At 39.8% G+C, this 23660-nt stretch overlaps 3 protein-coding genes across 3 annotated transcripts; 1 reads left to right on the top strand and 2 right to left on the bottom strand.

Moving 5' to 3' along the window:
• The first annotated feature begins 2956 nt into the window (after positions 1 to 2956).
• LOC120737120 (olfactory receptor 52B2-like) lies at positions 2957 to 5861 on the top strand. Its single transcript, XM_040037617.1, has one exon. The coding sequence runs from the start codon at positions 4475 to 4477 to the stop codon at positions 5444 to 5446; it is 972 nt and encodes a 323-aa protein (XP_039893551.1). The 5' UTR covers positions 2957 to 4474; the 3' UTR covers positions 5447 to 5861.
• Positions 5862 to 7646: 1785 nt separating this feature from the next.
• On the bottom strand, positions 7647 to 15765 carry LOC120737118 (protocadherin Fat 4-like). Its single transcript, XM_040037615.1, has 9 exons — positions 13381 to 15765; positions 13174 to 13275; positions 11576 to 11877; positions 10975 to 11060; positions 10683 to 10862; positions 10459 to 10586; positions 10149 to 10363; positions 9815 to 10070; positions 7647 to 9559 (listed from the first exon to the last, which is right to left on the bottom strand). Exons 1-9 carry the CDS (start codon positions 15617 to 15619, stop codon positions 8214 to 8216), a joined length of 4854 nt encoding a protein of 1617 aa, XP_039893549.1. The 5' UTR covers positions 15620 to 15765; the 3' UTR covers positions 7647 to 8213.
• On the bottom strand, positions 15637 to 23638 carry LOC120736992 (protocadherin Fat 4). Its single transcript, XM_040037424.1, has 9 exons — positions 22145 to 23638; positions 21734 to 21974; positions 21207 to 21548; positions 18796 to 19706; positions 18517 to 18691; positions 18220 to 18400; positions 17828 to 18078; positions 15758 to 17712; positions 15637 to 15675 (listed from the first exon to the last, which is right to left on the bottom strand). Exons 1-9 carry the CDS (start codon positions 22196 to 22198, stop codon positions 15637 to 15639), a joined length of 4149 nt encoding a protein of 1382 aa, XP_039893358.1. The 5' UTR covers positions 22199 to 23638.
• Between the last annotated feature and the right edge of the window lie 22 nt (positions 23639 to 23660).

The following is a 23660-nucleotide window of genomic DNA, read 5'->3' as shown; positions in this document are numbered from 1 at the left end:
TCGACTACTCCGCCTAGGCTCGACAGTGCAGCCTAGGCGGAGTAGTCGAACGCAGATTCACTGAGCGCTCAACACAGACAGCATCGTCAGAAGGAAGAGCGCAGGGCAAGCTAGCGAGACAGAAGTTAAGCTCTCCTTGTAACATGGACCTCCCCCACCCTCATTCAGATCTGGCGTTTGGAATTATTTTGGTTTTCATGTGACGTATGACCCTGAAGGTAAGCGAGTCATGGACTAAAGTAAAACAGTATGTTGGATGTGCCACGCAATGCTCAATTACATGGGTGGGAACTAGTGTGTTAGCGCAGTTAGCTCGTTAACGTGTTGGCCGTCTAGCCCCATGCACGGGGCGATCGGCGGTAGCTCGTTAACGGAGATTTGCCGTGTTGTGGCGTTAAGGTCATTTCAACGAGATAAACCTGAAAGCACTAGTGGGAACACAACGAATATGACTGCACATTTACGCCGACATCATCCTAGTGCAAAGACAAGTGGAAGCAGAAAAAAAACAAGCAAGCATGCTACTAACTTTAGCCGAGTCATTTAGACAGCTGTTAGCACATGATTCTCCTTATATGTTTAATATGCTGCTGAGAATATAGCCCAGAAGAAGCGGATAGTATAGCTTTTATTTTGGAAAGAGACATTTCTCTGTAATAAACTCTCTTTTACAAAGATGAGTGATTCCTCAATCAGATACAGGGCTCGCAATATCGCTAGCCCAACGTCCCGGGGCTATCGAGGTTTTTCTTCAGTCGGTTTACCAAAATCTATCTCTGCCCTGCCCGTCGGGCTATTGTAGGAAGGAAAAATATATGTCAATGCTTTTGCATTCTTTCAGAAATGTAGCTGGGTAATTATGTAATTGGCATCGATGAGCCACTGTCAATATGTGACATATTGCAATCGCGTTTGAATTTGCGCTTGTTTTTTTGCTTTCACTTTGCAATCGCGCGAACTGTGTATAGCGAGCGACAGCACTGATCTGTGAGTGATGATAATTTGCGCACCAATTCCTCTGACATCGTCTTATTAATCGTTAGCTTACTATGCAAACATGACAAGTGAAATCTCACGCAGCAAGCTTAAACATGTGAGAGGTTGATTGCGCAGAGAATCGCTGAGCTTATGTGAGTGCGTGTGTAAAAGCAGCAGGATATATATTTGACTACGATGACCTGGATGACTGAGAACCTTCACAGACAGATATATATTTTAGTTCTGCTGAGCCAAATAAGACAGGTCAGGGTGAAGAAGTGACAGCCAAAGAAAAGCTTACCACAAAACGGAAAAGTTATGACAAATCAGACTATAAGGCAAAAAGAAAGTGCAGCTTTATGGTTTCATGGACAAAAGAATTTCTGTGGCTGCAATATGACGAGCTAAATAACCGGGGCTGCACATAAGTGGTCCGCAGGTGCGCATTCGCTGTCAAAATAAAAAACACGCACAAGGGTTAGGGTTAAATTTAAAAACTGTACTTTTGAGTTAAAATATATATTTATAATTTTAATAAATGACAAATTAAAAAGGCATGAACATTTTTTTTGTATCGAAAAAATATCGAACCGTGACACCAAAGTATCGAACCGAACCGAACCGTGAATTTTGTGTATCGTTGCACCCCTAATAAATACAATTGAGTTGAATTGAATTGATCTCCATGCAACATTGTAGAGGCATGCCAACCACGACAGCCGTACAACATCCAGAGCCTCCAGGAACTACAGGAACACCAGTAGAACACCTCATCCACCCCAGGGGCCCTGCCACCAAAGAGTTGTTTAACTGCCTAAGTGACTTCACCCCCAAAGATAGACAAGTCATCCCCCAGACTTTGCTTTCTCCACAAAAGGCTCGAAGTACTTCTACCACTGCCCCAAAATGTTTTCAGCTGAAGCCAGCATTACTCCATCCTTGCTATACACAGTGCAGATAGAGCACTGCTTTCCCCTCCTGAGTTGCCTGATGGTTTGCCAGAATCTCTTTGAGGCAGTCTAAAAGTCTTTTTCCATCGTCTCTCCAAACTCCTCCCACATCCCAGTTTTTGCTTCAGCAACTGCCCGGGCAGTTTTCCACTTGGCCTGTCGGTACCTACTGGCTGCCTCCAAAGTCCAACTGGCTAACCAAGCCCGATAGGACTCCGTCTTTAGCCTGATGGCTCCCTTCACCTCTGGTGTCCACCATTTGGTGGACCAAACCACCAAGTGGTGATCAGTTGACAGCTCAGCCCCTCTCTTCACCCAAGTGTCCAGAACATATAGCCACAGATCTAATGATACGTTTCCAAAATTGAGTGTCTTCTGGAGTCCGTTCCCTTATGTAAACTCTTATGTTTGAACATGGTTCTCGTTATTGACAAACTGTGGTTTGCACAAAAGTCCAGTAACTGAACACCCTTCAGGTTCAGATCCAAGAAGGCCGGGTATTTTAACAGTCGTTTGGCACATAAGCGTAGACGACAGTCAGAACCCATTCTCCGCAGGGAGAAAATGCTCTTGTCCACCAAAAAAAAACCCACGTACAGACAGCAAGCCAAGGGCATGCTAAGAGATGCACCCCAGCCCGTTGACATGCGTTGAGCTGAGCTCAGCTATATCTAGCTGGTACCTCTCAACCTCACGCACTAACTCAGGCTCCTTCCCCAACAGAAAAGTGACATTCAGTGTCCCAGTTACTTGTCTCGGTAGCTAGGGATCAGTCCACCAGGGCCTCCTGGTGGCCACTGCCTGACACACAATGCACCAGACTCCTACAGCGCCTCCTATGGGTGGTGGGCAGACAGGAGGGTGGGCCCATGTCCCTTTTTTGGATTGTGCCCGGCAGGCCCATGGCCTAAGGCCCAATTACCAGATGCTCCCTCTTGGGCACGTTATGCAGGCCTGGCTCCAGAGTGAGGCCCTGTTAACCCTATAACGGGCAGGGTGAGCTGGTCCCTCGCCCTTTTACTTATAGGGGTTTTCTGAATCGCTCTTTGTCTGGTCCCTCACCCAGGACTAATTTCCCATGGGAGATCCTACCAAGCAGCAAAAGCCCCCCGACAACACAGCCCCAGCAACCCCTGGGACACACAAACCCCTCAACCATGATAAGGTAGCATTTCAATAAGACTATTCTATTCTATATTGTACCTGGAGACAATGAAGTGCCTTTAATACGGGGGTAATTTGGTAAAAAATTTCCCCATACCTCGGAATGCTGCATTTTGAATAAGATGAAATAATCCTACTGATGATTTGGAGAGTCCTGCAATTAGAACAGGTGAATTTGCTATCTGCTTCTCTGTTGCATGAGTCATCCATCATTGCAGGCTCTGTGTGTTCAGATATCAGGGTCTATTGATGTAGGAGTTAAAAGTTAAAAGTGAGACTTTTTTGGGACCAGTTTCCTCAAAGTTTTTAAGGACACACAACCAAATGTCCAGATATATGTATGTTTTGGCTAATAATTTTTAGATTCAGTTAAGTTAATGGGACCAAATTGTGTTTTGCAGGTGGTTGTTGCTAAATTGTCTGTTATGTGCAGACACAACAATGGTTTATCCCTTAAATCAGGTGTCTTTTTTAGTGATTAAAAGACTCATGGGCCAGTATTTAACAAATAAAACATTCCTCTGGAAATTGTCCTAGGTACAAAGACTGACCTGATAACAAGTGAAAAAGCAGCAAATGTCCAAATAAATACTTTGAAAGAACTTCAGAAAGCTTGGAGAACTAAAGTCTCGTTGCAAAATATAAAGAAATGTAAGGTGACTGAAGATTCTTGTACAGTACTGGATGAATAACACATATCCCCAGTTTACAGAAAAAATGTAGAAATGATGAATTCACTATATGACCCTGGTGTGGACCAGAGTATTGAGAGCTATGTTATCATTCAAGACTAGTAAATTTGGTAGTAAGGTGCATGGTGCAACACAATGGAAAAAGATTTGTGTTAATTATTAACAAGTAACACACAGCTAAAATACAAGAATTTCAATTGCCAAAAGTTTATCACAAACTCTGGGAAGATCAAGAGCATGCTTAACAGCACAGCAAGCTATGTAATTTGAAAGATTTTATCTGTGATTTGTTGGATTAAATAAACTTTTTCTTTAGTTTTGCACAGTGAAGCTCTGACAATCTTCAGTGCAAATCACTTCATTATACAGTAGAAGCAACGAGTCACTTCAAAAGTTTGAGTGCACATGGGAGTTGTTTCCTCTGAGTGTTATTTACCCCACACATCATTAGTTCAGACTCTGTTGGAAACATTTACAATATAAAACCATCAACACTGTTTTGGAAAGTGGGTTATGTTCTTGCATAGTTAGAGCTAAAGAGCTGAGGTGTATTGATGTGAATAGAGCAACTTAATCATTATTATAATAGAGTATCTAATCCAAACATTTGTATCATTTTTGTCATAGGACTAAAATGTGGTTTGTTTAATTTTACCTTTGGTTTATGATTATTTCTTTGTATATATAATTATGAAATACACCAATATTACCACTATAAAAGAGTTCATTATTATTGGATTTCCTGGACTTCCTCCTGAATATTATGGTCCAGTGTCCGTTCTTCTTCTTCTTGTTTTCCTTGCTATTGTAATTGGAAATGGTTTCACTATAGCTGTTATCATTTTTGAGCGGACTCTGCACAAACCAATATATGTGATCTTTTCTAACCTTGCAATGACAGACATCTGCTTTGGCGTGGTGACTCTTCCAAAAATCATAGCCAGATACTGGTGGAATGACATGATCACTTCTTTTGGAGCTTGTTTTACACAGATGTATTTTGTTCATTCTTTGGGAGCTATTCAGTCTTTAAACTTGCTGATGATGGCTTTGGATCGTTTTGTTGCCATATGGTTTCCATTCAAATATCCCATTTTATTTACAAACAAAGCAGTGGCTATTGCTTGCACCATGTGCTGGGTTTTAACATTTATACGTTTGCTGGGAATTGTGCTTCATGCCTTAACTTTACCTTACTGTGACCAGAATATTATCATGCAGTGTTACTGTGATCATATATCAATAACAAGGCTGGGTTGTGGTGATGGGCTGGCATATGTGAACAGTGTTGCACTTGCTAATGCAATGGTCACTCTCCTGGTTCCTTTAACATTCATAATTTTATCCTATTTTTCTGTCATCATAGCTGTTCTGAGGATGTCTCAAACTGAGAGACGTCACAAAGTGCTGTCCACTTGTGCCCCTCAGCTCTTTATTACCTGCCTTTACTATGTGCCAAGATGTTTTGTTTATCTTGCTAACGTTTTAGGATTTAATTTTAATCTTGTTATTCGGATTATTATTACAATGATGTACAGCCTCATACCTGCTGCTGTTAATCCAATCATATACTGTTTCAAGACTAAAGAAATAAAAAATGTTTTGATGCGGAGATTTAAAAAAGGAAAAGTGAGCACTGGATTAAAAACTGAATGCAAATAAATCTTTACAAACTCCAAACAGTATAACACCGAAGAAGTCTTCTAATCAGGCTGTTATCTTGGCTTTCTGTAATAAATAACAAGAGTATTTGGTTCTGAAACAACTGATACTACGTCATATGACCACTAGAGGTCACTTTACAATAAGTTTTAAAACTAATTGGCTCAGTATATTTGATGGAGTGAAGACCGAGTTACACTTTTTATTTGCAAAAAATAATTTTCATTTCACAGGAGGGGAAGGCAGGGCATGTAGAAGGTGGGGAAATATAGTTTTTTTTTCTCCCAAATTTAGTGAATTCTTCAGCTGCCTTTGAAAGATGTTTTTGAAAATAAATATATTTATTCATTTTAAATTTTAATTTTCACATTACATATAATTTCAAATTTTACTCTCAATGAGAATAAATTTCCCAATGAAAAAATAACCAGGGTTGCATTTTTTTTTAAACCTGTCCTGTCCAGCAGTTGTAGCAAGCAGACTCTCTGTTATTATTCATAGTATTATCTGATTGGATATTATGCTGGCACAGACAGGGGGTGAAGGTCAGATTGGCAAAAGGTAGGCGAAGAGGGGGAATAGAAAAGCAGAGAAATAGAAAGGAGAGGAATTGAAAAAGAAAAGGGAAGAAAGAAAGGGAGAAAAAATGGGGTTAGGGGAGCCGGGAGCAAAGGATGAACACACATGCTGGGTCTCCAGTTCCCGCATTTGTAACAAAGCACATTCAGACGACACAACAACAAATACACAATTTTACTCCCCCAAGCCAGAGGTTGACAAGGAAAGAAGAGACCCTGGCTGTCCATGGCCCCCAAGAGAGCTGAAGATCTGAGTCCATATCCTGATGACAGCCGTGCATCCACCCCAGGTTAGCGAAAAGGGAGGCCGCGGATGGAGCTCTCGCAGCCAAGGGCAGGAGTGCCAGGGGACCAGAGGCAGCAGGAAGTTGCCCTAGACTCACCCAACTCCAGCCCAACCCCTCACCGTGCCACGAAGAGGTCTAAGCCACCCTGTATCTATAATCCACAAGCAACCAGGCCAGCAACCACGCCAAAACAGCCCATCAAGTGTTACCAGGTGATATCCTTAATAATATTTTATCACTGAATTTTAGAAAATTAAGATACACGTGGGTATATTGAAGGTATGTGCAGGAGATTGTTTATTTATTTGAAAATTCTAAATGTTACAGGACATTATAGACTGAAACTGAGACTCTCAAAGCAGATTTCCTTATCTCTTTAGTAGGCATGGGTATCGTTTAGGTTTTATCCGATACCGGTGCCAAACCGGTACTTTTGAAACGGTGCCGGTGCTTAAACGGTGCTCAAACCGGTGCTTAAAGAATGGAGAACACAAAATTGGTCCTAAAACCTCTCATGTTCAGCTGTTTTTTTGTAAAAAGATAACAATGTTAGCCTTTTCTGCAGCTATGGGGCATATATGGCATCACTCTTGGCTGGAAGCAGTGCTTAATCAATGGAAAAAACACAAACTTTGTCCAAAAACCTCTCATGTTTAGCTGTTTTCCACTTTTTCTTTGGCCATTTTAGCCTTTTTGGCCAGGGTGAAGGGAGTATCTGCCATCAAACAAGAAGACAGCCACATGTAGCTATGATGATGTTTGCTAGTTCACCTTACATGCATTAATGTAATAACGTGGTGAGCCTACTCAACATAAATTACACACGAACAACATTAAGCTACTCATGCAGAGAAGAACGGCTGCTGCTGCCATCATCATCCGTCATCATTTCTGCTACACTGGCAGGGCTAGGGGCCAGGACTCTCCTCTTCGTGTTTTTGAGGGATGTTGCTAACTCCGGGTCCGATAACAGGCACCACACCCGCAGTAGATGTGCTCGGTGTGAGGTCTCGCATTAAGCTATCAAATACGGCGCATTTCTCAGGCTTTTAAAAAAACGCTATGCGTCGCCAGGTGTTTCATCGGTTTCGAGGCGTTACCTCCTTTGACAGTATCACAGTATCACCTTAAAGCACTTGTTGCAGGCTGCTGAGTTTGCATCTTTTGCTGTGAAGTACAGCCAGACTTTTGACCGCTTCGCCTTGGTCATTTTTAATCTGTAGCTCTGCTCTAAAAGAACGTACGTACCTGGACCCACTTACTATCCTTGGAAACGTAAAATGATTGGCTAGAATCTAAAGTGTATCACAGCTAAGGAAAAATTAGCACCGAAATAAAGCACCGAAATGTGCGCTGGTTTTCGGTCTGGTTACTACCGTTTATGTCAGAACTGGTGCCATCATGGCACCGGATACCGGTACCCATCCCTACTCTTTAGTATAAACCTTCCTTTTGCATGTTTTAACTAGTTCCCTATTCCCAGTATGCAAACAGCATCTTCGTGCAGCATCAAAAAACAGATTAAAAAACAATCGGTGAAAGAAATATGTCTAGATGTTGAGAACAATTTGAAGCCTATGAACAATTTTATTGTCCATTAAGATTAAATGCTGTTATTGATCTATGTGTGTTCATATAAAGTGAACTGTGAGACAAAATCTCTGGCTATTCTGAAGATACATAATTAACTTTTACCTGACAAGTCTTTAAAGATAACCAGCAACAAATTGATGAAGTAAAAGTGAACAGGTTCTTTGTCCACTCAGTAATTAATTTATGTTGTTATGTTATTGATCAGGTAGACATTTTAACTATAGATAATAATATCAAAAATTCTAAAATGTGCAACAGTTAGACTATCCAGATGAAACCTTTGTTAAATCTATATGGGTGATATGAAAATCAAATAATTTCTTCTATGTCACTTTGCATGCCATTACTATTACTGGCTTCACTGGATAGGCATGCAATATCTTCAAATACAGGGGCATAGCTGCTAAAAGGTAGGTGCATATTTAAAATATTTTCCCACTGCTCAAATATACCTAAGGGAATACTCTCTGGGTTGAAAGGTAGGTTCTGTTGTTGCCTTAATGAATGATCATGTATGTAATTTCCACCAGTGGCAACAGAAAACTGTCTGAACTCAGACTCTGAGCACATAAGCATGCCTTGTGTTTCACTATCACATGAGTCATCCACCATTGTGATTTGGTCTGTGGCTGTACATTTCAGAGCTGACTGATGCAATGTTTTTTTCACAGGTGTGTTTAGCTTGCTAATTTCTTCAAAAGTGAGACATTGCATTGGCTCCAGGAATTCTGGCTGTATGAATCTCTTTGTGTAACAAGAATCTGTCTGCTGGGACTGTTTTGAATGAAACTTATTCAGCAACTGTTCATTTATCAAAGTAACATTTTGAGGCTTTGGGGAGCTTTTGTCATCACTAGAGCTTTCTTTCTTATATCCTGCAAACAGCATCCTCAAATCTCCCCACTGTTTCGGATCAGCTTTCACACATTTTGAGCTGTATAGATGCTTCTGCCAGCTGAGTTTCAGTGAGGTATCATCTGAATGAAATGCACTACAGATGCTGCCGATTTCATAATACTCAACCTCACTCTCTGGTAATGGCTGAACATTTGACAGACTGTTATCACAGTATATCTCTGCACTTGACTTTGACTGATTGGTACTCATGAGGTCAGGTCTGTTCCCTTTTTCTGGTGACACTGCTTCTGTGGGCATTGTGTTGTCATCAAACGAAAATGCTTTGTTGTCTGCCCCATGCTCTGTTTTCACTGGTAAGCTCGCACTCTGACATCTTGAATGAGAATGTCTTACTTTGTAAAGGCCAACACACATTACTGCAATCACCAGAATGGCAATGAGAGGAAGAACCACGGCAATGAGCCACAGTGGCAGGTTGCCTTGCATTTCAGAGCAGTGATCATGGCTATCCTTTGTGGAGATGCATATATCACAGAAATGGTCAGTAACATTGTGTAAACAGATGCAGGAGTTGTTCTGCACACCAGGTTCACATGTCCAGTGATTTTGACAGTGTGAGAGACAAGTCCTGCTGGGACCATTCTTCTCAGAGCATCCTGAAGGGAGGCAAAAATGCGGAAAGCTGCAGTTGGTCTGGGTGAGAGTCGAGCTTGGCCTGACATCCACCATTATGCTGTGTCCGCTGACAGGCAGAGAGTAACCTGTCACATTGAAATACTGCACACATCCACTGAACCCTGTCATAAAAAACAAAGCAGGTTCAGAGGTCCACTTACTTCCACGTTACTCCTTCAGTTTAACTTTACTGGTACATGTTGCTTTTAGAGTGATCAGTTTAAACAGGTAAGAAGATCCAGTCTGATTAAACAGTTATCCAAAACTCTCATCAAGTGCAATGACAAGACTGTATGCAGTGTATATTTTCTGGCCTTCATTTCACATGTTGTACAAAAGTTGGCATTTTAAAAACTGACTTTAAGAATAAACTTTACCTGATTGATTGACTGTTTCTCTTGTGGGAGCAGCACCAAGAGTGATCTTTTCTACGCTAAGTGGAGTGAGATCCATACTTTGGCCAGTGATGTTCAAAACTGGTTTACCATCCACAGAGAGGAAAGTGTTCTGTCCCCTGTTGAACAAGGAGAGGAGATGCCAAACCCCATCAGCCACAGGAGGGTCCACAGAGAAGTCTGACAGGTGTCCCAAAAGTGCATCTTCAAAAATGTAGACAGGCTTCTTGTCTTTTATCTGAATAAAGGGGAAAAACAGTTTCATACTTGAATATAGAATAGAAGACGTGTATATAGTTAAATGGATTTCACCTACCTTCAGCATAATATATGCTCTCTGTCCACGGATAAACATCAGCACACCATCATGTTTGGTCTTGAACTTGATGTTAATCGTTTGTTGGTCTCTGTTTAATCCCAAATTTTCATCCAAAATCTCTTTCATCAGGTAGTCTCTCTTAAATTTCTCCTTAATAACATAATCAATGTAGTCACTGCCATTAAATTTCAAAACAAGTTCCTCTGACATTTCTGTTTGAAAAAACAAAGTTTAAAAAAACTCAATTTAATCTTCTGCACCTGATTTTAAAACAGAAGCTCAATATCATATGCACTATTATTTATACCTTTGTCACAGTTTTTTCCTGTAAAAGGGCTTTTGCACTCGCAAAAATAGTTGGACCAAAGGTCATGACACACACCACCATTCTTGCATGGGACACTATAGCATAATGACACTGCTGCTCGAGGACACCTAAAGATAAACAGTAAGACATTTTTTATATATATATATAACCAGCAATGTTTAAAGTATAAAGACATCTACATGCACTAATTTTAATAAGCCTGCCTGTCAAAGATGTTATATGCCGCTAGGGCCATTGAGGGTCTCAGGAGGATGCCATTAACATGAAAGTTTCGGATACATCCAACAAAGTCATGGGTTCTTATCTGAGAGGGATGCACTAAAATAGCTTCAGTAGTTCTTAATCCTCCAAAGGTCATATTACTGTTGCCAACATCAAGTGTCCTAATTGGCGATAAAGACAAAGAAAGAAAAAAATTGAAAAACGAAAAATATTGCTTACATGAAGATGAAAATTAGAAATGAGGACTATTCCAATTAAAAATTTCACTGCTACCTTTCTGAAATACTTCCATCATTCGTTGAAAAACAGAATCTATTGTTTTCGTCATCCGTGCAGTTGTCCACATGCAGTGAACCCATCTGTGAAATGCAATAAAGATATATGAATGTAACTCAAATTCAATAAAATATGCTAATGTATTAAAGTACTCAGATTACTTTTTCAATGAAGAAACAAAACATTACTTCTGCAGTTCAAGTAAACAGTTATTTTCTTATTTAAATAAGTAATCCATTGATAGTAGACATACTATTAGCCACTTTGTTGGGTACAACAGTCAAACTCTTTGTTAATCAACTAATCATGGCAGCACCTCAAGGGATTCAGGCAACAGAATGGGAATGTAAGATGATTTAAATGACTTTAAACATAGCATTGTTGTTGGTGCCAGTTGGGCTGATCTAAGTGTTTCAGAAACTGCTGATCTAAAAGATCAGTATACTCAGAAGTAAATGTATTGCTAAGTTGCTCATGTAATGCAAAGTACTCTAATGAGTAAACATTTCTCTGCAGGCAACCCTGTAACCTGGCAGTTGGTTTTTTTTTTTGTTGTTGTTTTTTGTAAATCTCTTATACTGATATGTTTAAAACTCACACTGCCAATCCTCCTGGCAATAACACTGTGAAAATATCCATCTGCAACTTGCTTGTATGTTTGCAACCTCACAGGTCCTGAACCCAGATCATAAGAGAGATGTACTGCTCCATCCAGTATCTCCAGTGCAAAGAACTCTCTGCTGTTTGAACCTCCTGGATTGTAGAGGAGGAGGGAGTCCCTCTGCATTGTGGCAAACTCCAAAGAGATTAAATTAGTCCTACGATCCAGTGGTGGAAACTCCATGAAGGACAGCTCCTCAAAGCCATAACTGTGATCCTCACACCGGACTCCACTGACTCCTAACATAAAGATGAGTTCCATATTATTTTTTCCCATTTAATTCTTAGAAAACCTCTTAGCATATTTCATATATGCGCATAAACAGATAGCATATATAGCCACTGATATCACCCATTGATGTGAAGTCTTAGGCTTTGCTGTTGCTATTTTGGTGTATAACAAGCAAACGGTGGATCTTGCTGATAATGCAAGGAATACTTCATATAGACAAGCTTTATCTTTCTTCTGGACACTAATATGCATCATAGTTTACACAATTAATCTCATCTTATATTCAGTATGACATGAAACTAGCAGCTCAGCCGGAATCTCATGAGGAAAGCTTTCATAGACCAAGCGAGTTGAGAACATCTTTTGCACCCAGAGGAGTCACAAACTGGTACACATGACAATGAATGCAGATTTAAGTCAATTCTGTACTGGTTTCACTTTTTAGACAGAAGCTATGTACGTCTGCTGTGGATGAAAATGAACACAAACACACAAAAAAACAGCCGTTCTTTAAATGGCTACTTGACACTGGCTCCAAAAATCAGTCTGTTCCCATTGACTTGTATGTTTTAAAATAATCAACTTAAGGATAAAATGAATATGATTATAGCCAGGTACAGAACATGAGTTTGGTCTCAATAGTTAATTTCTCTTTTTTTTTAACCACTGTACACCACCTTTGGTGATACAACCACTCTTGAATTTTGTTAAGCTTCAAGTTAGGGGTAGTCACTTTGATTGACAGATGTGTTGACAAAGTTACAAGCCATAAAGTAGAGGCCTGTACATAGGTCAGTGGATAAATGACCCTTTAGTACCCATGCTTCGACCTCAGTAAATATTTTTGTGTTGATTTTATACTTATTTTGTAAATTGTGGCCCCAGTTAGAGTCAAGACGGAAAATAAAGCAGGGCATGCTTTAGGCCTGATTTAGATCTTTGTAGAGCCTACAGTGTAACCTACATGTGTCCAAGGGGACTGAGGAGTTTGCACTTATGTTGGAGGTTACATTGTGAAGTTTCCAGTTGAAGCATAAATTAGGTGTTAGAGTGGGTTTACCTTGTGACTGACAAGTTATTACTCTTCCTGGATTAAAAATGATGCTAAAAAATGCTCATCTTAAAGCTTCACAATGAGACATAACTAAACAGTGGGTGTCATCAGCTTTGCCATGTCCATCATTTGTATACAGTTTGTTACAAGCAACCCTTTTTTTTCTAAATATATGCAAGAAAGTGTTTCTTTCCTAAGATTTTACACTTTTGTAGACAAATGTACATCTAGCATTATGTATCATTCTTACCAAAGTGACAATTACAAGAGAATCCTGTTTGTGAATTAATGCAGATACCATGAACACAGGGTGATGATTTGCAGTAGTCTATGAACTCATCACAGGTTTCTCCTGAAACAATTAAATAAAAAAGAAGTTTTATTTTAAAAAACAAATTAACAGTTGGTTCTCACATATTAATTTTTTTCCTCTCTATCTATACATGAGAAAATGTACCTCCAAATCCAGGCACACAGTGGCACTGATATCCATCCTCGGAGGGGATACAAGTCCCACCATTTTGGCACTTCACCTTCAGGCATCCATTGACATCAGCAGCGCAGTGGGAACCAGAGAAGCCAACCTGACAGTGACAGAAGAAACTTCCCACTGTATTCACACATGTGCCTTTATTCTCACAGGGATTTAGCTCACATTCATCAATTTCTTCTTCACACAGTGAACCAGTAAATCCAGATGGACAAGTACAGTTAAAAATCTCTTTCTTTGGCGCAACAAAGATGACCGCTACACTTTCAAGGACAGCAACCTCCTGGCTGATGTAAATATTTTTGTGGCATGATGCTCCATTTTGACAAGGGCTGCTCAGACATGGATCACTGGTGATGTGAGAAATTGTCACATTGCTCTGAGCCTCCAGTAATTTCTTGTGTCCAGATGATATACCACTCGCCACCTCTCTGCTAAGGTACTGACCGTTGTAATTTTTGACTGCAGCCAACAGAAGGATTTCCCACCCAATATGTTTGATTCCAAATACATGAGTCTTAGAGGCTTGTAGGTTAAACAGACTGTCCAGAGCTTTTACAAACCTCAAATAGTTATTAGACAAAAACTGCTCTACTGAAGATGATGACACATAGAATAATATACAATTGTCTATAGAAGCGTTTGTAAAACCTTTGTAGTTAACGTAGACGCTATTGTTTACGGGAAAGTGCAGCTGGTCTGTAGCTTCAATGGAGATGTTAAACGTAGCTTCGCCTTGAAAGGGAAAAGACCACAGCTCACATGTGCCATTAAGGATTGTGAACATGTGAGTTGGCCCACTTTTGATGGTGCAGTTGAATCTGTCAGACTCATCCTGATCCTCAGGATGGACATTACCAATCATGCCACCTTGGAAAGAACTACCAAAATATTTCACCTCAATAAAGATATTTCTTGCCATTGAAGGGTTATCGTTTTCATCCACAACCCTGATGTGGAAGGTTGAAGTTGATGATAGTGGCAAAGGAAATCCTGAATCCCTGACAGCCACAAGCACTTGATATGCAGAGATTTGTTCCCGATCAATTGGGCGGGTGGTGAGCAGAACTCCATCAGGAGTGAGAGAAAAAGCACTGGCCACCGACGAGTCTAATAACCAGTACATAAAAGGGCCTTGGTTGGGTGGTAAATCAGAGTCAAATGCAGTTAATTTAGTGACTATGGTGCCTTCAGGCTGATTTTCTCTCACATGAGCTTCAGTTGATGTGAGTTTGGGGGCATTGTCATTAATATCACCAATAGTCACAATGACATTAGTAGTCCCAGTGGCTGGTGGAGAGCCATTATCTGTGGCTATAACAGTAAGATTATAGACTGGCCAGACTTCTCTGTCCAGTGGAGAATTCACAGAAATGATACCATTAGATGGATCAATAGAGAAGGAGAAATTTGTGTTTCCATGCTCAATGGTGAAGAAGAAATGATTCCAGTTAACAATGGAGTCCTCGTCCACAGCACTCACAGTTGCAACAGATGTCCCAATTGGGGTGTCTTCTGTAACATTCGCCATATAGCGTGGAGATGTGAACATGGGAGCTTCATTTGTGTCAATCACACTGATGTGGACAAAAGTCTCATCTATATCTGTGCCAGTAATAACACCAGAGTTCTTGGCCAGAACTTTCAAAACTACATGACTGTTGCCTTGTTTCCTCAAACTATTGGTCGTATATACGTCTCCAGAACGTTCGTGAATTTCAAAGCTCTTTTTTTTTTTCCTGGCAAACAAAAAGTAAAACACTTGACCTTCAGAGCCTCGGTCACCATCTGTAGCCGTTACTTTTCCAACAACAGTTCCAATAGGCACGTTTTTAAGTACTGAGAAGTTAAATTCTTTTTTGATTAATCTAGGCGTGAACTCATTAACATCTGAGATTTGGATGACAACATGTGCTAAACTAAATAAAGCATGTCCTCCAGTATTGGAACCTTTGATTGTTAAATCAAACATCTGTTCTTGCTCATAATCAAACATGGCCAAAGTGGTGATGGTGCCATTTCCTGAATCAACTGCAAATTTATCTATATGGCCACCAATGAGAGAGTAGAATATTTGTGCATTTGCACCTGAGTCAATATCTGTGGCTGTTACATCGAGAACATTCGTTCCAACAGCTGAGTTTTCACAAATTGATGTTATGTACTCTGAGGATGAAAAGACCGGGGGATTGTCGTTCACATCCATGACTAACACCGTGACATTTAATGTGCCAGTTTTAGAGAACCAGCCCTCATCTTTAGCTTTGATTTGGAAATGATAAATACTTTGTTCTTCAAAGTCAAGCTCTCTGATCAGTGTTATCAGTCCTGAAAATTCTCCCACAGATAGTGGTAAAAATTGTTTTTCTGGGGTAATGTTGTATGTGATCGCCCCATTGGGACCATAATCCCCATCTTCTGCTTGAATATTTCCTATTACTGATCCTACAGGCAGGTCCTCAGGGACAGAGAAAATAACATAAGATTCGCTAAAGCTCGGAGTAAATTGATTCCTCCCAGTAATTTGGAAAGTGATTTCAGCTTGGGATGTTAAAGGGGGGGTGCCCTCATCTTCAGCCACAGCTATTAAAGTGAGGATCTGATTTTCATTCTCTCCTAAAGTCTGATTTAAAATTAGTTTTCCAGTGTCACCTTGAATCCAAAAGAAATCAGATGCATTTCCTCCATTCAAAAAATACTTAATGCTACTATTGCCATTGACATCCAGATCTACTGCTGTAAACTGGACCACCTCACTTCCCACAGCCAGGTGATAAGGAATAGCCATCAAGGGTTGTAAAGGGAAAAACATAGGAGGGTGGTTGTTGTAGTGTTCTAATCTTACTCTGATAGTGACATTACTATGTAGGGGGATACTGCCACGGTCAAAAGCAGTAACCATAAATTGATAGATCTCAAAATTACAGTCACGTAACATCATGGGCTGCTTTGTATAGATTTCACCAGTGGTAGCGTTCAGCCAAAACTCCTCATGTGGAGGGTCAATAACATAGAAAATCTCACTGTTTTTCCCAATGTCTGCATCTGTAGCAAGAATCTGCAAAACAAACGCCTCTTCATCTTTTGTTTCAGGGAGGATAATGCTATAGAAATGTTCAGAAAATACTGGTCTGTTATCATTGACGTCTAAAATGACTATAGTCACATCTGTGCTTATACTCCATGCTGAATCATTTGCACTTACTTTAAGGATATAATGATCCTGCATTTCCCTGTCCAAAACTCCTTCAACGGTGATGTAGCCAGTGGTGAAATCAATATTAAAAAGCATGTCATCACTTTGCTCAACTATCAAGTAATTAATCATTGCATTGGCATCAGTGTCATCATCTGTAGAGGTGACTTTTATAATTGTCTGTCCAACAGGGGTATCTTCAGACACCTCTGTGAGAAAAATCTGAGAAAATAGAGGGGCATTATCATTTCTGTCTAAAACAGTGATGATAACAGTTGCTTTGTCTTTGTGAAGCGTGTTTTCTAGTTCTTCTGCTTCAACTGTTAAATTAAATTCAGGAATATGTTCTCTGTCTAAACTTACAGTGGTACTCAAGTAACCATTTTCAGGGTCAATTGTGAAGAAGTTACCGTGGTTTCCGTCTGTTATGTTGTATTGCACTGTGCCATAATAGCCAGAATCTGCATCAATTGCAAGTACATCACAAACCACGGTAGGCGGGGAGTTCTCAAAAACCTCACACCTGTACTCAGCTTGAGTAAACTGTGGGAAATTATCATTTGCATCAGTGATGTTTATGTGAATTTCAGAAAAAGAGGAGAAAGGAGGCAAGCCTGAGTCTCTGGCTTCTATCAACAAAGAAAACTCTTTTTTGCTCTCAAAATCCAATGGTCTCTCTACTATCAGGGCTCCACTTGAATGATCGATGTGAAACATGTTTTCAAAGTTTCCAGAAGCGAGATAAAAAGTGACAGGTTCAGCTCTAATACTCAGGGCAGATACCACAGCCACCAGTGTTTCTACTCGCTCATCCTCTGTGAGGGAATAACTCAGAACATCCACGTTCATCTTTGGGAAATCAGCGGTGTTCTGAAACCTGACACTAATAGTTGTGGTGTCAAATTTGGGATCTTCCCCAGAATCTTCCACACGCACAGTGACAATAACATCATCCACTGACTGTAGAGCTGCTGAAGTGAAAACAGTGCCACTGTAAGGATCGATTGAAAACATATCAGAGCTTTCTCCCTGTAACGAATAATGTAGTTCTGCATTGATCTCAGTGTCGTCATCTGATGCTCTCACTGCACAAACAACAGAGCCTGCAGAAGAAGAAAAAAAAAAAAGGGGGGGGGGGGGATAATACAATATTAATACAATTGCCAATATTACCCAGAATAAAACATATAGCTGTCAAATAGAAAGGTAATCTCTCACCTGGAGCTAACTCGATTGGCACATAGGCCACATAAGGCCCATTCATAAACTGGGGCCAGTGGTCATTAATATCTCCAATAAGTACAGTAACAAGCACAGAGCTGGACAGAGGCTGAATAGGATGCTTATCACTCGCAGTCACTTCCAAATTGTAAATGGCCACTGTCTCCCTGTCCAGTATGTTTGTTGTAAATAGCTCTCCAGATGTTTCATCAATGGCGAAAGGCACATTGAGGTTTTCCATAGAATAGCTAAACAAAACAAATAAAAATAAAGCAGTGCGCTATGCAAAACCCTGAAAGTTACTCTAATATAACACAGTCATTAAATTCAGAAGATTATAAAAATACTATAAAAGCATTTTGTTTTAAGAAACAAATTATCACATTTACCTTACTTCCCCACTGACACCCTCGTCGACATCAGAAGCAATTATCACAGCAAACACAGTGCCTATAAGACTGTCCTCAGGCACTATGGTGTTGTAGACTTCCTCGGTAAACTCTGGGTGATTATCATTGACATCGTCAACTATGATGTGCACAGTCAAAGTGCCTGTTAGGGATGGCAGTCCTTCAAATGACAGTGGAAGTCATCATCAAACAGTGTGAAGTGAGTATTAGAAAAACATAGACCATTATTTCCATACTGAATTAAGTATCGTGCAATTTTATTTGGATATAAGTTACCTGAATCAACAGCAGTGATGGTGACTATATAGAGCGACTCCTTCTCTCTGTCTAAGGTGTGCAAAATATGAAATGTGCCACTGGGAGTGATAGAAAATAAATTATATCCATTTCCTTTCTCTATAAAATAGGTAAGCTGACTGTTGTTTCCTAAATCTTCATCCAAAGCTGAGACCTAGCAAAATTTTAAAAACAAAAAGAAAAAATAATAACAGAAAATAAATAAATAAAAATACAAACATTAAAATGCTGTTGTTTTTCAGCAGAATTTTACTGCACCTGATATGTTAGCTGAGTTGGATCCTCCTCATTCTCCTTCACATGAATGGTCAATGTTTCTGGAACAAACTGGGGTGCAAAGTCATTGACATCCATCACTGTGATATGGATTGCAGCACTAGCAGATCTGGGTATGTTCCCCCGATCTACAGCAGTTATCATCAATGTGTAGTTTGAGTCCCTCTCTCTATCTAGTTCATCCATGACTGTGAGAACTCCTCGAATTATGTCCACCACAAATGGACCAATCTGGGCCAACATGTACCGTACTTGTCCATTGGATCCAATGTCTTGATCGTGAGCCTGAACCTGCAGCAGGCTTGTTCCCCTGGGGATATCCTCTCTGACTGTCAGGTTATAACTGCTTTGTAAAAACTCAGGGTCATGATCATTCACATCCTCAACATGCACTGTGAGTTTCATAGTGGTTGCCAGCATGGGTAAGCCTTCATCAGTAGCTATTATAGTAACAGTCAGAGTATCTACTTCTTCTCTGTCTAATAACTCCTCCAGGTATATCTTTCCACTTCTGTTATCAACGCTGAATATCCCACCGGAGGTGTTTAAATAATACAAAACCCTCCCGTTGGATCCAGCGTCTTCATCCTCAGCATGAGCAGTTATTACAACAGAATGCAGTGCAGTGTCTTCTGGTATACTAACACTTTCGGCTGACACAAACATTGGAGCATTGTCGTTGACATCTTCAATAATCACAATAACACGCGCTGTACTTGTGAATTGTAAAGATGCAGGCTGGGCACAGTCATTGGCTGCCACAGTCAGATTGTAGTAGGACTGTCTCTCCCTGTCCAGAGGTTTGTTAAGGCATAAGGTACCAGTTGAATCCGTGACAAACACTTCCTCGTCGTCACCACTGATCACTCTCAGTGTCATTTTTCCATTATCACCTTGCAGACAAGAAAATATAGCATGTAAATTATTAAAAAGGATAAAATGGGTTTAGACTTGTTGTCAAGTAAGATATCAGTTATAGACATTGATTAGAGACCTTTCTTGGAAGCATAACTAAAAATGATAAATGCATTATATTATACTTTCTGAAAACACATTTGTATCATAATCCTTATATTTTCATTGCAGTTGTCTTGAACCTGTATAAATCGAAGGACAAAATGAGGCACTTGAATGTGAACTGTGAAAAATGTGTGTTTTTACATCAATGACTTACAGGGCTAAAGTTCAATCTAGCTGCTGATTCCTTTCTGTCATTTTATTTATATGAAATATGTTTTCTTAACAAATACACTATTCCACAGAATACTTGACAACAGCCTCTCATTAACTTTATCTGAACAGTGAAATACAGGGATGGTTATGGGTGTGATCCCCACTGACTACATGAATGTATAAATCATTTGCTTGAGGAGCAGCTCCAATAAAATAATAATAATAATAATGCAATGCGGATAGAATGTATCCTGTATTACTACAAATGCAGGATTCATTTATATATTTTATGTAATATAATGTACAGTCACTGGCCATTTTGTTAGGTACAGCTGTTCAACTGCTCTTTAACACAAAGGAATCAGCCAATCACATTGCAGCAACACATTTAGGCATGTAGACATTGTCGTGACAAACTGCTGAAATTAAAACTGAGTGTCAGAAGGCAAAAGAAAGGTGATTTAAGTGGTTTTGAATGTTGTGTGACTGTTAGTGCTGGATGGATCTGGAGACCATCTCTAAGGTTTGCAGAGAATGGTCTGAAAAAGAGAAAATGTCCAGTGTGGCAGTTCTGTTAGAGAAAATGCCTTGTTGATGCCAGAGGTCAGAAAAGAATGGCTGGACTGCTTCAAGCAGAGACAGCAGGACAACTGTAACTTAAATAATCACTTGCTACTACCAAAATATTTAGAAGAACATTTCTTCTGCTCTTCTACATACTTCAAAACTTTGAAGCAGATGGGTTACAAAAGCAGGTGACCACACTGAGCGTCATTCCTGTCAGTTAAGAACAGGAAACTGAGGCTAAAATTCACATTGGCTCACCAAAATTGGACAATAGAAGATTAGGAAAATGTTGCTTTAACCCTTTCGTGCATGAATTATGACAACCTCAATCAGGATTGTTTTCTTAAGTTTTCTTATTCATCTGTAGGCATGAAAAAATATTTTTGAATTTCATTTTTTCTTAACATCTTGTCTTTTAAATGCCCACTTAGGTGGACAACATCACCTTTGGAGTGGGTGGCAGGGTATGGAGTGACACATCAGTTTCCAATGTAGTGGTTTATGTGCAAGTACACACTGACACAAATACAAGAAAACGGCCTTTGAATAGCTGTCCAATGTAGTGATCACTATGTGTGAAAGGGTTAAGGTGAAAGTAAAATCCATTGAACGTATGATGGCAGTAACATTTCATATTCACTTTGCACACTTACCCTCATCTTTATCTGACACATTCAGAGACAGGAAACAAGTTCCAATGTTTGTGTTCTCCAATAACACTGCAGAAAAGGTATCTTGACTGAAAACAGGGAGGTTGTCATTCACATCTAGCAAATTGAAATACACCCTGATACCAGATACCTGCAGATCCCCCTGCTGCGCCTCCACTGTGAGAATGTAGAACCTTTGTGCTTCAAAATCCAGGCTGCGGGTTAATAGGAACTCCCCCGAGAAAGGGCTGAGAAGGAATAGGTTCTCACCGTCATCCTCCTGAACTGAGTATGTGATAGCTGTGAGACTCTCAAACTGTGTTTCCACTTTTCCCACGATTGTTCCTGTGAACACAGTGAAAAAATAAAAAATAAATAAATAATAATAGTGGATTGAGCAGCAAAGTTATGTCAAAATGGAATAATTTGAAGTATATTTGAAATGGGGACCCAAAGTTACACATTAATATTTCAAAAAATAATCTGTCAGCTAACATGCATATGCGCTTACATGGGGAAAGATGACTAACCTGGTAGTGTGTCTTCTTTCACTTGAAACGAGTAAACAGTTTTGGAGAAAGCCATCTGTGTTTGCCATCTGTTATGAGGGTGTAGGCTTACTTCACCATGCTCCAGCACAGCATCAACAGACGAAGGATACCAGGAGGGGAGCGTTTGCTGCCCTAGTATGATATCTGCAAGCTCCCTCACACTACTTACATTCACCCTATTTCCAGATGAAAGTTTATGAGATGATGTAGTAATAAACACCTGAAGAAGGCAAGGAGTCACAGTTTCGAAGCAAGCATAAATTGTCAACTTCTGAAGTAATGAAATTATTGGAGATATGTAAAATGTGCTGGAAGCCTTAAACACAAATAGACATCTAAAAAAAATTCGAAGCCAGTTATCAAAACACATCAACCAACAGGCCAACTTACCACAAAGTGAATAATAATAATTATATATTTCCTCCTACATCCGGTAGAATCCATTATAAAGTTTACTTCTTCAGCACCTCTTTGTTGACCATAGTTACAAAATCAAGTAATAATAGCACACAAAACAGACGTGGCACTAAAAGGTAAAATCCCAGAACTGTGCAGCCCCCACACAAGCCCAACAAATGGTAAAGTATTAAAGCTGTATCCATGGTGATTACTCAATCTGTTCAGCTTGTAATCCTGACTGACACGCCTCTTTGACATCACTCTATGCAAATCCTGCAGCTGGGGAGGAAAAAAAAGTTTTGTGGGACTTGAGAGTGAAGCAGATTACATTTTCTTTTCTATTTATTTGCTTGTGAAAAAAGCAGAAGGTTGAAGAAAAATTACCAGGTAAAAAGCATTAATAGTATATCCAGCTATGGTTTACTGAATCAGTATGTTTTATATTCTCGACATGGATTTTGCTATTGAGGTTATTCAGCGTAGGCATGAAATGGACTCTCTGAACAGTTGCCTGCAGTAAGGTAGCCTAGAGGCAGACTTTGTTGTTGCATATCAGATGGGGGGGGGGTTTCATTCAGAGACAGAATGGCATTCATTCAATTGGTAAAAAGGGAGTGAAAAGAAGGGGAAAAAACTATTCAGAATCACAGGTCTCAAAACTGACTTGACATGATACTGTAGAGCAATGTCAAACAGACAGAAACCATTTGCCAACTACAAGGCAATATCTTTTAGAGCAAATGTAATTCATTTTTAATCATTTTAACTGATATTGAATTATTAACTTTTTATTTAATATTCAAAATTCAGTTGCTGCTGGACTCACTAAACTCTTCTTTCTAAAGAAACAGGGCTTTTACCATCTTTATGCTTGCTTCCAATAAAAAACAACTGTTGTGACCCTAATGTTAACTACATGCAGGAACACTGAGCTTGTTTGTGTGTCAGACCTACTGAAAGGAGAACACAGAGGTTTCATTCATATTTGCTAACACTTCTAAGAACGGTTACTGCAAAGGAAAACACTACTGAGAAAAGCCTGATGAATGGACATGTGAACCCCCTCTAAGTGATGGTGAGGCCAACGTGCCTGTGAGCTTGCCTCCAGTTACAAGGAATTGCAACTCAATACGACCAAGGGATCACAAAAGGTCCCTGCCTTGGGAAAGAGAGCACTCGGAGAAGGAGTACTTTTCTTATGTTCATTCGGTACTTGGCTGGGAATAAAATACATCCATAATAATATCGTGTAGTGGAGCATCTTCTTGTGCTTTTTGCATTGATTATCCAAGCCTCTGGAACTCTCCAGGAGGAAAGCAAAAACTATTCCTACAAAAGAAATTCCCTAATCTGGTGTTTTGATCATTTTTTGGGTGACTGCTAACAGCTGTCCCTTTAAACCAGGCAGTGATCCTCCGTGTCCTACAGATGGAGTCATTATCATCCTGAAAAAAAAAAAAAAACACTCTGTGGAACCTATATGGACTTGTCACTTGTGTGCGCATGA

This window comes from Simochromis diagramma, unplaced genomic scaffold (genome assembly GCF_900408965.1).
Source record: "Simochromis diagramma unplaced genomic scaffold, fSimDia1.1 OVJJ01000463.1, whole genome shotgun sequence".
Lineage (NCBI taxonomy): Eukaryota > Metazoa > Chordata > Actinopteri > Cichliformes > Cichlidae > Simochromis > Simochromis diagramma.
The sequence above is the reverse complement of the archived record's forward strand: the minus strand, read 5'-3'. Positions and strand labels throughout refer to the sequence as shown.

Coding starts and splice junctions, on each gene's coding strand:
- LOC120737118 (XM_040037615.1), bottom strand. CDS start 15,619: ATGGATGTGAACGACAATCCCCCGGTCTTTTCATCCTCAGAGTACATA. Junction 10,863..10,974: donor GATGGAAGTATTTCAGAAAG/GTAGCAGTGAAA, acceptor ATCGCCAATTAG/GACACTTGATGTTGGCAACA. Junction 10,587..10,682: donor GCATATAACATCTTTGACAG/GCAGGCTTATTA, acceptor GTTTATCTTTAG/GTGTCCTCGAGCAGCAGTGT.
- LOC120737120 (XM_040037617.1), top strand. CDS start 4,475: ATGAAATACACCAATATTACCACTATAAAAGAGTTCATTATTATTGGA.
- LOC120736992 (XM_040037424.1), bottom strand. CDS start 22,198: ATGGATTCTACCGGATGTAGGAGGAAATATATAATTATTATTATTCAC. Junction 18,401..18,516: donor CATCACTGCTGTTGATTCAG/GTAACTTATATC, acceptor TGTCATTTGAAG/GACTGCCATCCCTAACAGGC. Junction 15,676..15,757: donor AACAATTTTTACCACTATCT/GTGGGAGAATTT, acceptor TCCAAATCAAAG/CTAAAGATGAGGGCTGGTTC.